The sequence below is a fragment of the Enhydra lutris genome, unplaced genomic scaffold (genome assembly GCF_002288905.1).
Source record: "Enhydra lutris kenyoni isolate GAN:26980312 unplaced genomic scaffold, ASM228890v2 scaffoldscaffold64, whole genome shotgun sequence".
NCBI lineage: Eukaryota > Metazoa > Chordata > Mammalia > Carnivora > Mustelidae > Enhydra > Enhydra lutris.
The window spans coordinates 7,162,915-7,175,918 of NW_019154148.1; the positions used below are offsets into that span (position 1 = coordinate 7,162,915).

Below are 13,004 nucleotides of genomic sequence, written 5' to 3' on the forward strand. Positions count from 1 at the left end.
AGGCAGGTTTCTGGCATCCTTCATCATATCCGCATCTAGACAGCTGCAGGCATCACTTACCTTTTCCCCTTTGGGGCCTGGAAGTCCCTGCAGAAAAAAAGGTAAAGAAAAACAGGCCTGAGAGGGGAGGACTGGGCTGGGTTCCCTAAGGCTTTGAGCAGAGCCATGGGGAGCTGGGTGGGGAAACACATGTCTGTCTGCTTTTTTTTTTTTTTTTAAAGATTTTATTTATTTATTTGACAGACGGAGATCACAAGTAGACAGAGAAGCAGGCAGAGAGAGAGAGGAGGAAGCAGGCTCCCTGTTGATCAGAGAGCCCGACAGAGAAGCAGACAGAGAGAGGAGGAAGCAGGCTCCCTGTTGATCAGAGAGCCCGACGTGGGGCTCGATCCCAGGACCCTGGGATCATGACCTGAGCCGAAGGCAGAGGCTTTAACCCACTGAACCACCCAGGCGCCCCTGTCTGCTTTTAATGACAGCTGCCCTTGCTGGGCCCAGGACAGTTCCACACCCCGCTCCTCTGCGTGAGGGGCGCCAGGGGACTTGAGGGTGGCCGGGACCTCTCAGCTGAGGTAGGAACACATGTGCTGTCACTCCCCCCACAGAGCAGAGCCCTCCAAGCTCAGCCCCTCCTGTGCCTGATGGCTGCTGCCCCTAACTTTCCATTATCCCTTCAGTCCATAATAGGTTTGCTGGTTCATTCACCTAATGACTTGTCCACATAAGAGGTCAGCTCATTTCTCCATCCTCTGATATGGCACACATCGTCTGGCAGCTCCTCAGTTACTTACTATTTCACTCATTCCTTCACTCTCTTGTCCGCTCAACCATCATGCATTTGTCCACCCGCTAACTCAGTCTCCCATGCGTCCAACCATTGTACAATCATTGATTTATAACCTCATCTATCTTTCTACCCAACCATCCTTCCTTCCTTCCGTCTACCAACCCATACACCCATTCATCAACCCATTCATCTATCTATCCATTTGTCCTTTTATCCAACCATTTATCAATCCATTTTTTTCATCCACCCATCCATCCATCCATCCATCAATCCATTCATACATCCTTCCTTGCATCCACCCACCATTCATCTGTCTGTTCTTCCATGCAACTATTCATCAATCCATCCGTCCGTCCATCCATCCATCCATCCATCCATCAATCCATCCATCAATCGTACCATCCATCGACCCAGCCATTCTTCCATCAGTCCATTCATGCATCCTTCCTTCCATCTACCCACTCCATCCATCTTTTCATCAACTCTTTCATCTATCCATCCATCCGTCTGTCCTTCCATCTAGCTATTCATTATCCATTTGTTTGTCCATCTATCCAGCCAGTCAAAGATAGTCCATCTATCCATCTGTCTATCCATTTATATACATCCTACCTTCTTTCCATCCATCCATCCATCCTACCATCCATCCTTCCATCAATCCATTCATACATCCTTCCTTCCTTCTACTCACTTATGCATTTGTTCATCAACTCTTTCATCTATCCATCCATCTGTCTGTCCTTCCATCCAGCTATTCATTATCCATTTGTTCATCCATCTACCCAGCTAGTCATCCATCCATCCATCCTCACTCCCTTCCATACATCTATCCCTCCATCCATCAATCCATTCATCTGCTATCCACCCATACATCCACCCACCCACCTGCCTATCCATCCACATCCAATTATTTATTTAATTATGCTATCTCCCTGAGCAGCATGTTCATTCTGCTGAAGGTGCCTGTGGACCATAGGCTCCTGGCCCAGGTGTTGAGAACTCATCAGCCCAATGTCTACCATTGGGAAGTCTTGAGACTGGGGGGTGGGGGGAATGCTCTGTGCCTGGGGCTTGCTAGGAGGGGCTTGTATGTTTTGAAGGCTGACTCGATGTCAAAGTGCAATTTACACTTCTCCACATCCCCAGCCTGCAGGGCTGGTTCAAGTGAGGAGGGTCAATGGACCCATTTGACAGAGCCTCAGGCTTGTGAGGTGAAGGGCCTCCCCAAGTGTGCACAGTCAGCGGGTAGTGGAGCTGGATTTGAACTCCAGTCTGATGCCCAAATGACTTCTCTCTGTGCTGAGCCAGGTTCCCGGTGGCCCCTTCCCTCTGGCACCCTCCCCCCATCACTTCCAGCCCCACAAGTGGCCCAGTCCCAGGACCACCTAGAATTTCCCTGTAATCACTTACGGGCTTGCCATCCAGACCCAGTGGCCCCTGGAAATAAGAGAGACAGAGAGAGAGGTTACACACCAGATAGGCATTTCCTGTGTGTTTTATGACCCAGAAGCACTACTGGGTATCAAAGACCAAAACCTGACGTGAGCCCATGGTCTGAGTACATTTCATGTGAGGGCATCTGGGTGTTTGCTGTCCAGAATCCCCTCCTCCAATGACAGAGCCCTTCTTCTTCTCCAGGACCACCCCCATCTGCACATATGGGGCTTGGGAGTACGGTCACATTCCCTCAACCAGGGTGAGGGGTTCAGGGATGAGTGTCATGTCTGGGACTTTGGATGGTGCCCTGTAGGGGAAAGAGGGCTCTTTTCTCTGATGGGACTAAGGTGGAGCTCCTGGGGGCACCATGTGGCTTGAGGAAGAGCCAACAGAGAGGAAGCCAGAGTGAAGAGACAGAGAGCAGAAAAGGTCTGCTGCTGAAACCCCCCACCCCTGCACACTTTGTTTGTCCGCAGCTTTTCTTTAATCCAGTTTGAACTGAGTTCACTCACATGTAAGTCAGCAGGGACTGAACGCAAAATGCATGTGTTGAAACTTAACCCCTGGTGTGATGGTGTTAGGAGGGGGGGCTTTTGGGAGCCTCATGAATGGGGCGTCAGCCTATTTAGAAGAGAGGTTCCAGAGAGCTGCTGGCCTCTGGGTCCACCATGTGAGCACACAGGGAGGAGGCAGCCGCCTGCAGCCCGGAAGAGGGCCTCCCACCAGAACCCCGACCGCACCGGCATCCTGACCTCACACCTCCAGCCTCCGAGGCTGCGAGAAGTCGATTTCTGTTGTTTCTAGACCACCCAGTCCGTGGCCCTTTGTTAGAGCAGCCCAAACAGGCTAAGACAGGCCTGAAGAGTCCTCAAGGCTCTTTTAATTCCCTGCACTGCTGTGGCCTTAGCAGGCCAAAGTCAAGGTCAAGAGAAGCCAAATCTCCCAAGGCTGGGTCCCAAGGGCTGGCACATCGCAGAGGCTCTGGGGGCTCCGTGGTGTCTGCAGGGGGTCAGGGACGGCTGCCAAGCAGCCCCCACGGGCGCCCTCCGCCTGTCCAGCCGCTGCCCGCTCAGAAAGCCCCGCTGAGCTCCCCCACCAGGTGGAAGTATACAAGAATCCGAGGGCAGTGCCACCAACTGGGTCTGACCAGTCTCTGTCAACCCCTGTCCTCCACCCTGCGCGGCCTCCTCGTCCCACAGATGCTGCAAATGTTCTAGGCAGCTCCACTCTCCTGAGCCTGCACATGGACCGCCTGCCCGCCGGGCACACCCCTCACCCCCTTGTGTGCCGTCTTCTGTTCAGTCACCTCCTCCTTCACGATGCCCTTGGGGCTCCTTCACTTCTCAGAAGTCAGGCCATCTGTCCCTGCACCGAGCCCATTTTCTAAGGGTCGCACATTACACCGTGCGGTCTACACAAGTCTACCAGTGGATCCAGGAAAAAGGTCTGATCCCCGTGTCAACAGTGCTCGGATGAGGCCTGGCACAGAGCACGTGCCTCTCAGTGTGTGTTGAGTCAAAGCAAGGAAAGGTAGTGAGAAAGACGAAGCGTGAGTAGATATGTACAGTATAAGGTGGAAAGTCTGGAGCAGGATAAAGGGTTCTGGCAGTTCTGAGCAGGGGGCAGCCTGCCAGGCTCTGGGGGGTATTGGGAAAGATTAGGGAGTTCTGGCCTGAGAAAGTAACAATTGGGGCTTTAGGGAGGGCACCGTGGGCAGAAAGCACAGCCCAGAGGCACAGGGCCTGTGAGCAGCAGAGAGGAGTTCTGTCTCAGCATCAACCTCCCTCCCATCCTGGTCTCTCTCATGTGTCCCTGCCCTGCAGAGGCTGCACTCCCATGCCCAGCACTGGCGTCCTCATGGCCCAGCCCAGCCTCTGCCTTGGGGCTGTCCTGTGTCCCTGGTCTTCCCAAGCTCTCTGCTTCTTTCCCATATTCATGCCTTCACCTGAGCTGTTCCCTCTGCTTTCAAGGCCCTGCCCTGGCTCCTCTACCTGGGAGACACTCTCTGGCTCCTGGAAGCCAGTCTCTCCTCCCTCAGGTCTGCACACGGCCTGGGGCCCAACAGCGAACAGTCAGCTTCCGTGGCTGCACAGTCAGACCTCCCTGAACTGGGCCAGCTACGTCCCCAGATGCCCTAAGAGGGGCTTTTCCTCATACCAGGGTCTTGCTCCAGGCAGGAAGCCAGGGCAGTTCTGAAAATTTGTCCCTTACGTGGCCCTGGCCACCAGCCTCAAGGTCGGCTGAGGGTCTGGACTTCGAGGCCATGTCCTGGGGGCAGAAGGAATCCCAGGAGATGGGGTGGGGTCTAGGATCTGAGGGCTCCTGGTCAGGAGGGTTCCCAGGCTGAGGCTCACCAGGGACTGCCCTCGCTGGCCCACCTCCTGCTGGCTCCCAGCTGGCCTGACCCCTGGATCCATGGGCCTGAGACCTCCCTCTTAGTCTGCTAAAATTGGACCCCGTGCACAGGCCCTGCTAGGCCTCACCCAGGCCCAGAACACACAAGGGGCCCGTCCCACCCTGAGTCTCACCTGGGGGCTCCTCGTGGCCCCCATACTAAGTCTGAATCACCCCAGCAAGCCTGTAAGGCAGGTGTTATCATCCCTGTCTTCCAGGAGGGAACTGAGGCCCAGGGAGGGAAAGGTCTCGCTCCAGGTGACCCACCCAGAACAGGCCAGGGCTGGAGTCCAGAAAGGCACTTCCACTCTCTGTCCTCCAGGCGCCGATATCCCCCAGCCATGCTCCCTCATCTACCCAAATCCCTCATGCAGACAGAGATGAAAAAAGAGAGGAAGCTTAGAGCTAAGTTAATCTCCTTCCTCTTCCCATGCCATGCCGTGCTGGGAGGGAGGACACATGGGCCTCGCAGCTAAGTCACTGGCAGCAAGGGGCCCCTCACAGGCCCTGGGACCCAGTGCAGGGCTGGTCTGAGGGAGGCCGGCAACCCTCTCCTTGGGGCCACCGAGGAGGAGACTCTCCGGGGCCACACCCTTCCCGGCCTCCACCCTCACTGCCGCCCTGGGAAGCAGGCCCCACAGCCCCATCCTGCAGATGAAGAAGCTGAGGCATCGGGACCGTCCAAGGGCTGAAACAGGCCCTCCTCTCCAGGCAGTTCTCCCTCTCCCACAGCACAGGGCAGCACCCTTGACAGGTGGCCCCTAGATCCCAGGGAACCTAGGACGTAGGCTCGCAGGCCTTGCCCTCCTTCTGGGATTCCTGGGATGTCTGTCTCCCCAACTGAACATCCCCTCTTTGGGCAGAGCTCTCTGGACCCTCTGTCACCCTAGGGCTCTACCAGAGAGAGTGCTGGGTCAGACAGATGTGCTTGCTGTGTGACCCCAGGAGAGCCACTCAACCTCTCTGAGCCTCAGCATCCTCATTACCTGTTCTCCCCAGTAGGGCTGTTCCTGCCCTGGGTTTGCCCCAGCTTTCCCCTAAACTCTGCCACACCGTGGCCTCCTGGCAGCCCCTGGGATTTGGAGAGAGCTGCTCCAGAGGTCTCAGGGGGTATATCTGGGGCCTCTGGAGGCCCACGGACTTCCACCCACCACACTGTTTCCTGGCCCCAAGCTGTGCTTTCCCAGTTCCTCCACTGCAGACAGTCCTGCTTCCACCTGGAGAACTCCTACTCGTTCCTCAAAGCCCAGCTCAAATAGCCCTTCTGGGAGCTTCCAGGAGGAGCAGCAACATCCTCTGAGGCTGTCTACCACAGAGCTGGGTCCCCATCCTGGAAGAGAGCCCTGGGGCTGAGCTCCAGGAGACATGCCACGTGGTCAGAGGAGGCTGGCTCTGGATTCAGACACACCTGAGACCAAATCCAGCCTTGCCCACATGCCAGCTGGTGACCTGGACCTCCTCACTTGTGACAAGGAGATGCAGGCCTCCCTGTATCACTGGCCTGTGTGTGTGTGTGTGTGCGTGCTCACGCACGTGCTATGTGCACTCAGTAGAACACATGAACCACGCAGAAGGAGACAGAACAAAGCAAACCTCCTTCACCCCTCCCCAGCTCCTTTCCCAGGGGGGCGGCACAGGCACCACTGTCTGCATGACCACTCCCCCCCACCTCAGGAAGCAGTCTGTGTCTGGAGAAGCACATATGTGGAGCCCCTGCCTTTCTTATTTTTAAAGCCCTCTACGGGCTGCAGAGTGAACATCTGTGGGTCCATCTGGTTTCAGGATGCCAGGGACTCTGGTCCCTGGCCCCACAAGGCATGTCCTAGTCTCCGTGCCACATTCCAGGAAAGGCTTATGACACATGCTGAGACCTGAGCATCATCCCCGTGGCCCTTCCCTAATACCTGTAGTCTCTCCCATGCAATTCCCTGGAGAACTTTCTAGAATGTAGATCTGCTCTCCTGTTGCAGCCCCTCTGGGGCAGCCTCACTCCTGCAGGATGATGTCCCAACCTCCTGGTCTGGTGCCCAAAGCCCGCCTGCCCCTTGCTGGGCACAGAGCATGTGTCCTGGTTCAGCCCTTCCTGGGGCTGGGCCTGTCTCTGGTCCATCAACGCTGGGTCCCCAGGCCCCATTCCAGGATGTCTACTGTGTGGACAGAGAGCACACAGGGCTGTGGGTACCCTGTTTTTCTAGAAGCGTCTGCTGCAGGAGGGAGCCTGAGATGTTCCTTTGACTTGGACCCCATAGGAGGAATGGATCTGCGGGTCAAGTTAAGTTTGAAAAACACCAGGGAACACACTGTGAAGTAAGTTTCTTTCCTGCAGATTGTCTTGTCTAAACCCTCGTTCTGCTTGTGGCTCTTCAGGAGGGCAACGTTCCCAGCCTCACCAGGAGGCTGTATGGACCATCTATGAACCAGACGTTTCCATGGGCTGGAAAGATGCCTGAGCCAGCCTCTGGAAGTCCTCAGAGGAGCAGAAATGCTCGAGGGAAGGGCCAGGAGCTGGTCTGAAGGGAGTCAAGGACAAACACGGGGTGGAGGGCACGGTCAGCCTGGACTGAGGCGGGGAAGGGTCCAGACTGAGTGTTCTAGCCGACAGCAAGCCAGTCTTGGGCAGAGGAGAGCCATCAGGAGTGCAAGCAGCCTGGATAAGCGGACCCCGGGCCTGGGTGGGGGCACGTCCTTGATGGCAGGGGTCTTGTCCTGTCAAGGCAGCCCTCCCCCGCCCCAGACTAAGGGGCATCTCCCACAAAAGGAGCAGGGAAGGATGGCACGCGGGGCAGCCACAGGCGAATGCAGAACTTTGGCCTTGCCAGGGTTCAAATTCTGTCTCAGAGCCTCCGCTTCCCCTGCACAGGCACTCCAGAGGGTCGGACGCCAACAGCACTGTGCCCGTGGCCAGTCTGTTCCTGTGGGCTCCCTCTCCTGCCTGATCAAAGCCACGGAATTCACCAGAGGTTTTCAACACATTCTGCTCTCCAGGAAACCCCACAGCTGTTTACAAGCCTCGGTTCTGCTTTAAATCACTATCTAACCCCCCACCCCCGATTGCAAATCAGCAGAGCCCCAGGACAGTTGCCGGATGTGCTGTGCACGAGACACACAGGCCAGGCAGGCCAAGAGCCCCCCAGTGTGCTGGCTTGGCTCCTCGCCTAGCTCAGTGACCTGAGCCACCTAGAGCCTCAGTTTTCTTATCTGCAAAATGGGGGACGTGTCGATCTCCTCTCCAAGGACGTGTCCAGGAGTCCTAGGTCCGTCTCCTCTGCCTCTTCCTCTCCCAGACCAACCAGAGGCATGAGACCCTGTAGGCAGGCTGACACAGGCATGGGGTCTGCATGAGCTCTGGGCAGTGCTGGGGAGTGACCTTGTCTGGTTCTTCTGAATGGCAGGGGGCGGGACTCTGGCTGCACCTTCATTGGTCTGCTCCCACGCTCCCAACTTCCCCACCACTGAGTATTTCCCAAGCAGGTTCTTCAGAGCCATCATCTCTTAGGAAAAATTAACAGGAGCGGCAATGGAGGGGAGGTTTCTTTGGGAAATAAGTTTGGGAGGCTGAGTCTGCTGGCTCATTGCTGGAGGGACCCTGAAGCAAAAGGGCTGGGCCGACTGTTCACCCCACACGGGTTTTGGTTCTGTTCTTCCCTGATTAGCTGGGGCTCAGGCTTCCCAATCTGCGACAGTGTCTGCTGCACTGAGCTAAATCCATAAACGGGCCGTGTTTAGGTGCAGACAGGAGTCAATGCTCAGACCGGCTGGAGCGGGGTGCCTGTCTCCCTTGCCAGTTGTAATTCATGCTGACGGCTCCCGTCGGGGAATGGAGCCTCCAAATTGCACCAGGACGGGGCCCATGGATGTGAGGGGGCTTACCAGGATTATCAGTCCAGGGACCAGTAATTACAGCCCAGATGTTGACAATTCATCAAATTACAAGGCTGTTGGGCCCCAGGGTCCCAGGCTGGGATGTGTGCATTCCTGTGTGAAGGCTCCCCCATTAGAGTGGGTGGGCAGCCGCCGCAGGGCAGGTCAGCCCCATGTGGTTCTGATTTCTCAGACCAGGCTTCACACACATGGACCACAGCAAGATTGTCTGGGTCTAGTAATTTCCCGGGCTTGGATTTCGCTGTGGGGTAGAGAGAGGACCGTTGCTTCTTGGGTCCAGCCTGGCTGTAGCTCGGTGGTGGGCCCCAGTTCTTCCCGGGAACCCCGTCCTGGGATCTGTGGCCCTTTGTAGAGCCATCAATTAATGGCGCCCCAACTCAGTCAGCCATGAAGACTTTAGCTGGGTGGGGTTCCAGGAACCTGCCGAGGTTCCAGGCCTGGTCCAGCTGCCACCCTCCGACTCTTTGTCTGTACAGTGAAGGGCTGGCCCAGAGCCAGGCTTGGTTTGGTTTGTACAGTTAAGAAACCCAAACCCAAACCCAACGAACTGAATTAGTTGCAATCTTTTAAAAATTGGGATGTTGTGCACAAACATCCAGAGTTTGTGCTTTTCTAGAAAGGTTGGAAGATGGTGCCGTCTCTCCACCCCCAGGTGGCATGCTCGGCAAATCTGGTGAGGCAAGAGCCTCCTTAGCATAGCTCCGCCCCTGGGCCATAGGCCCCGCCCCTGGCCCGCAGGCCCTGCCCCTCGAGTGGCCGGCTGCCCCGTCCAGGTGATCTGCCAATTCTGTGGACGCATCTGGGTTTGTAACCCTCCGCTTAGAAGATCTCCTGGGTCCCTTTCAGCTCTATGATCCTGTGAGGCCAGGAAGCCATCTGGCTTCTATTTTGGGGAGAAGGCACGTTCAGTCTACCCTGTGCGCGCTGGAAGCAATTACGTCTGTGTCCGTGTTATACATCGTGGCTGGAAGAGATGGTGCTATGCCTTTGAACCGATCCCAAAATACCTGCTTAAATTACACATTTGCCTGCTACATGATTACCCTGTCAGGTATCGGGAAAGACGGTTCCTGGGTGGGGAGAAGGGAGTCAGACGCCCACCCGACTCCCACGGGGTGTGGGACCGTGCAGTATGGGTCAAGGAGGTGCACCCTGTGTCCCTGGCTGAGTTTCTCCAGCCCAGGCACGTGGGGCTGGTCTGGTGGAAGGCACTGGAAGTAGCAGTCTAGGGTGGGAAGCTAGCAGGACGCAGCAGCTGACCCTATGGTAATGGTCTGCATGTGGCATGAACCACAAGATGGAGAGTCTAAGAGAGGCAGAAGGTGCAACTGAGAGACCAGGGGACAGAGGGACAGGGACGGCTGGCAACAGACACTGAGGCTGCAGGTGCTTCCTGGGGACCCCTGGGGTCCCGGCCACGTCCAGGCCTCTCCCGTTGCCACCCCCTGGGCTGTGAGGCCGGCCCTCCTTGGTTTCCAGACAACGCAATTACCCTGCACTGGTGTTGAATTAGTTGGAACCCTTAAGGATCCAAAGATTTTGTGTGAAATCTGGATTTCCAGCTTCTCTCGAACTGTTGGGGAAGCTGTGATAATGATCCAGGTGCGTGGGCTGCACTGTGGCGCCCTCTTTAGGTGGGGCCTGTGGCCCCCCAAGTTCAGCCCCGCAGTGGTGGGGGGGCAGTCCTACGCTCTCCCACATCCATGCCTCACCTATTCCTTCCCTGGCTGGCCCATATAGGGAACGCAACTAGGAGCATGTGAGCCTGCATTTCCAGCTCTGAACCATCTCTCCAAACCGTGGACCCCTCTCCAGTCCCTCACTGTCCCTGCCTAGGACCTGGCCTCTCTTCCGCACCAGCCTCCACCAGCCTCCCTGTCTCCAGCTGCCACAGCCTGGCCTTCCCCGGGGAGGTCAGGGCGTGGTCATGTCTACCTGGGACACGAACCTGAATTTCGTGCCTAAACCCTGAGTGCTTCCCACCTCATCATTCCCCTCTGGCTTCAGCAAGCACCTGGCAAGTACCCCCACACCAAGCTCCCCACCTGCTGCACTGAGTTTGGGTCCGAGTAGCCCCCCAAAGAGGCCCTACTGGTGGAACGACTCACTTGTAGGAAGATGACCCATTGGCCAGCCTCTCCTTAGATGCCCTTCCTGGTAAGTGGGTGTGCAGCCCTTGCATACCTCCAGTGATGGGGAACTCACTGCTTCCTGGGCAGTCTGATAGGTTTGTGAAGTTTTTGTGTCTGTCCAGTCCTTCCCAGGTTGGACACCATTGCAAATTCCCTCCACCTTGTGGCTCCTTGGCTCCTGGGGAGGCAGCCAACTGGCTTCAAGATGCTGGCTTCTTCCCCCTCGTGCCCTCCTGCCTACCCCCCCCCCGCTTAACCAAGCCAGCTGGCCCTGTTCTCCGTGGCCTCTGTCTGGATATTACTCTTCAACAACCTGGGTCAGCACCTACTTGTATTCTGCCCTCAGGTCACACCTCCCTTCCCCAGAGCAGCACTCCTGACCCCTATGTGGCCAGGCCCGGGTTGCAGGTGGTCCCAGCCCTGACCTTGGCGCAAAGTGACGTTGAACTTTGATTCTCTCTCCCACACAACCACAACCTTTAAGGGGGTAGGGACCTTGGGATGTTTTTTCACTCTTTCATCCCAAGTGCCAAACAAAGTGCTTCATAAATCATGAGAACAAAATACACGGTTGTTGAAAGAACCAATTGCCATGCGAATGGATGTCCGGTCCCACCCCACCCCCAGCCCCTGCTCTGGTGTCTAACCCTGGGGTCAGCAGAGGGCGCTCTTGACCCGCTGAGGGCCGTCCAGGGCACCTGAGGACTCCTGGGGGAGGGGGGGGTCACAGCCAGGGTTCTGGGAACTGGAGACACTGGCCCAAAGGGGGCTCCTTCAGCCTCCAGGGCTCCTCTTGCTGAGGTCAGCAGCCATCACCGAACCCAGCTTGTGTGCCCAGCATTAAGGGCTCTTGTGGGGTCATTTATGGGTTACCTCAGTGGCCAAAGACAGGTTGGGGATGTGTCTGAGGCCATGTGGTCTATGGAAACCCAAAGCCCATCCTCTTTCCACTGCGTGAGCAAGACACAAGTCCAGTCCCTGACTGCAGGAGGAGCTGGCAGGACCCCCTCTGTACCCAAATAATGGCTTTCTCTCAAGTCTGTTTGCTTGGAAGGCCTGAGTTCACCTCAGCGACCTGGTTCGGGTCTGTGAAGAAGCCTTCCACATACTGCAGGGAGGACTGCTTTGTTGCCTGGGGAAGGGGGAAGAGGCTCAGCCAGAAATCAGGCGGGAGGGCTGCGGTGTGCAAAGATGTCATTGCAGGCCTCCCCCCTCCCCACCCCACAAAGGACGGGAGGGGACCTCATCCGCAGGCCCCCTACAGGGTGTCCTGTGGGAGGAGCTGGACTCAGGGATGAGGCTGCTATCTGGGGCTGGGGGCTCTCGGCTACTGCCAAGAAGATGCGAACAGCTACGGAGTGTAACCAAGGCATGTAGGGACCCCAGAGGTGACAATCAAACGGACTCTGGGGACACAGCACAGGTCCAAGGCCAGGGGCCAGAGTCAAGGAGTGCATACTCCTTGGTAAGTAGGACTGTGGGGAGGAAATCCCAGCGAAGTGGCCCTCTCCCTCGGGCCCAGCTGTGTCTCCCTGAGGTTCCAATCTGGGGGCCATTATCGGGGGCTTGGGAAGTCTTTCATCCCATCCCCGCTCTACCCGGAATCGCTGGGGGGGGGCCCGCTGGGGAGCGGCGCCGCAGGGGGCCAGAGGAAAATGAGACGTAGTTTGTCGAAATCCAAAAACAGATGAATTTGGAATATTACAGATGAATCATTTAACTAATTACATTTTTACAATCAAAGCTGTTTTTGAACTTTGAGAGTGCAAGAAAGCATATGAATGTGTGGTGCTCCGTGGCCCGTTTTGGCTCACTTGATTAATTCCAAACGGTCCAACAGAGTTCTGCGTTTCAAAATTGGTCCCAGGCTGAGGCCCTGTCTCATCGACCACAGTTCAGCCCAGAGCGAGGCGAGGCATTCCCTGGGACCTGGGTTCTGGGTGCTGGTTTCCCGAGGCTGGGGGTGCACCCTGTGCTGATTCTAGAACCCCTTCCTTGCGTTCTGCCCTGTTGCCAGGGAGGTCTGTCTCTTTTGTTTTCACACCTGTCCACATCACTTGGGGTTTCTGTGGCCTCCAAACCCTGCATTCAACTTCACCTCCTTCCTCTCTCTGCTGACCCCAGAGGCACTGTCCCCAGGGGACAGGGGACCCCACTGTACCCCCCATGGGGTTGACAGCACCCACGTGTGTGCCGCATGCAATGTCTCCCCAGCTTGCCCTCCTGCCGAACTCCTGCTCCTCCCTCGAGACACACCTCAGATGTCCCTCTTTTGTGAGGCATCCCCCTGTCCCAGAGGGTTAGCCACTCCTTCCTCCGAGGGGCCCCAAGCCCTGCCCCTATGTATCACAGCCCTCCTGGTGATGCTGGAG

At 56.6% G+C, this 13,004-nt stretch overlaps 1 protein-coding gene across 1 annotated transcript in view; it reads right to left on the reverse strand.

Moving 5' to 3' along the window:
• The window catches only part of LOC111158877 (collagen type XXIII alpha 1 chain), a 308,540-nt gene that overhangs the window by 22,861 nt on the left and 272,675 nt on the right, over positions 1-13,004 (reverse strand). The window contains exons 6-7 of the mRNA XM_022521174.1: positions 2,198-2,224; positions 61-87 (exon numbers count right to left, since the gene is read on the reverse strand). Coding sequence (XP_022376882.1) covers positions 61-87; positions 2,198-2,224 — 54 coding nt within the window. The remainder of the gene's footprint in view (positions 1-60; positions 88-2,197; positions 2,225-13,004) is intronic.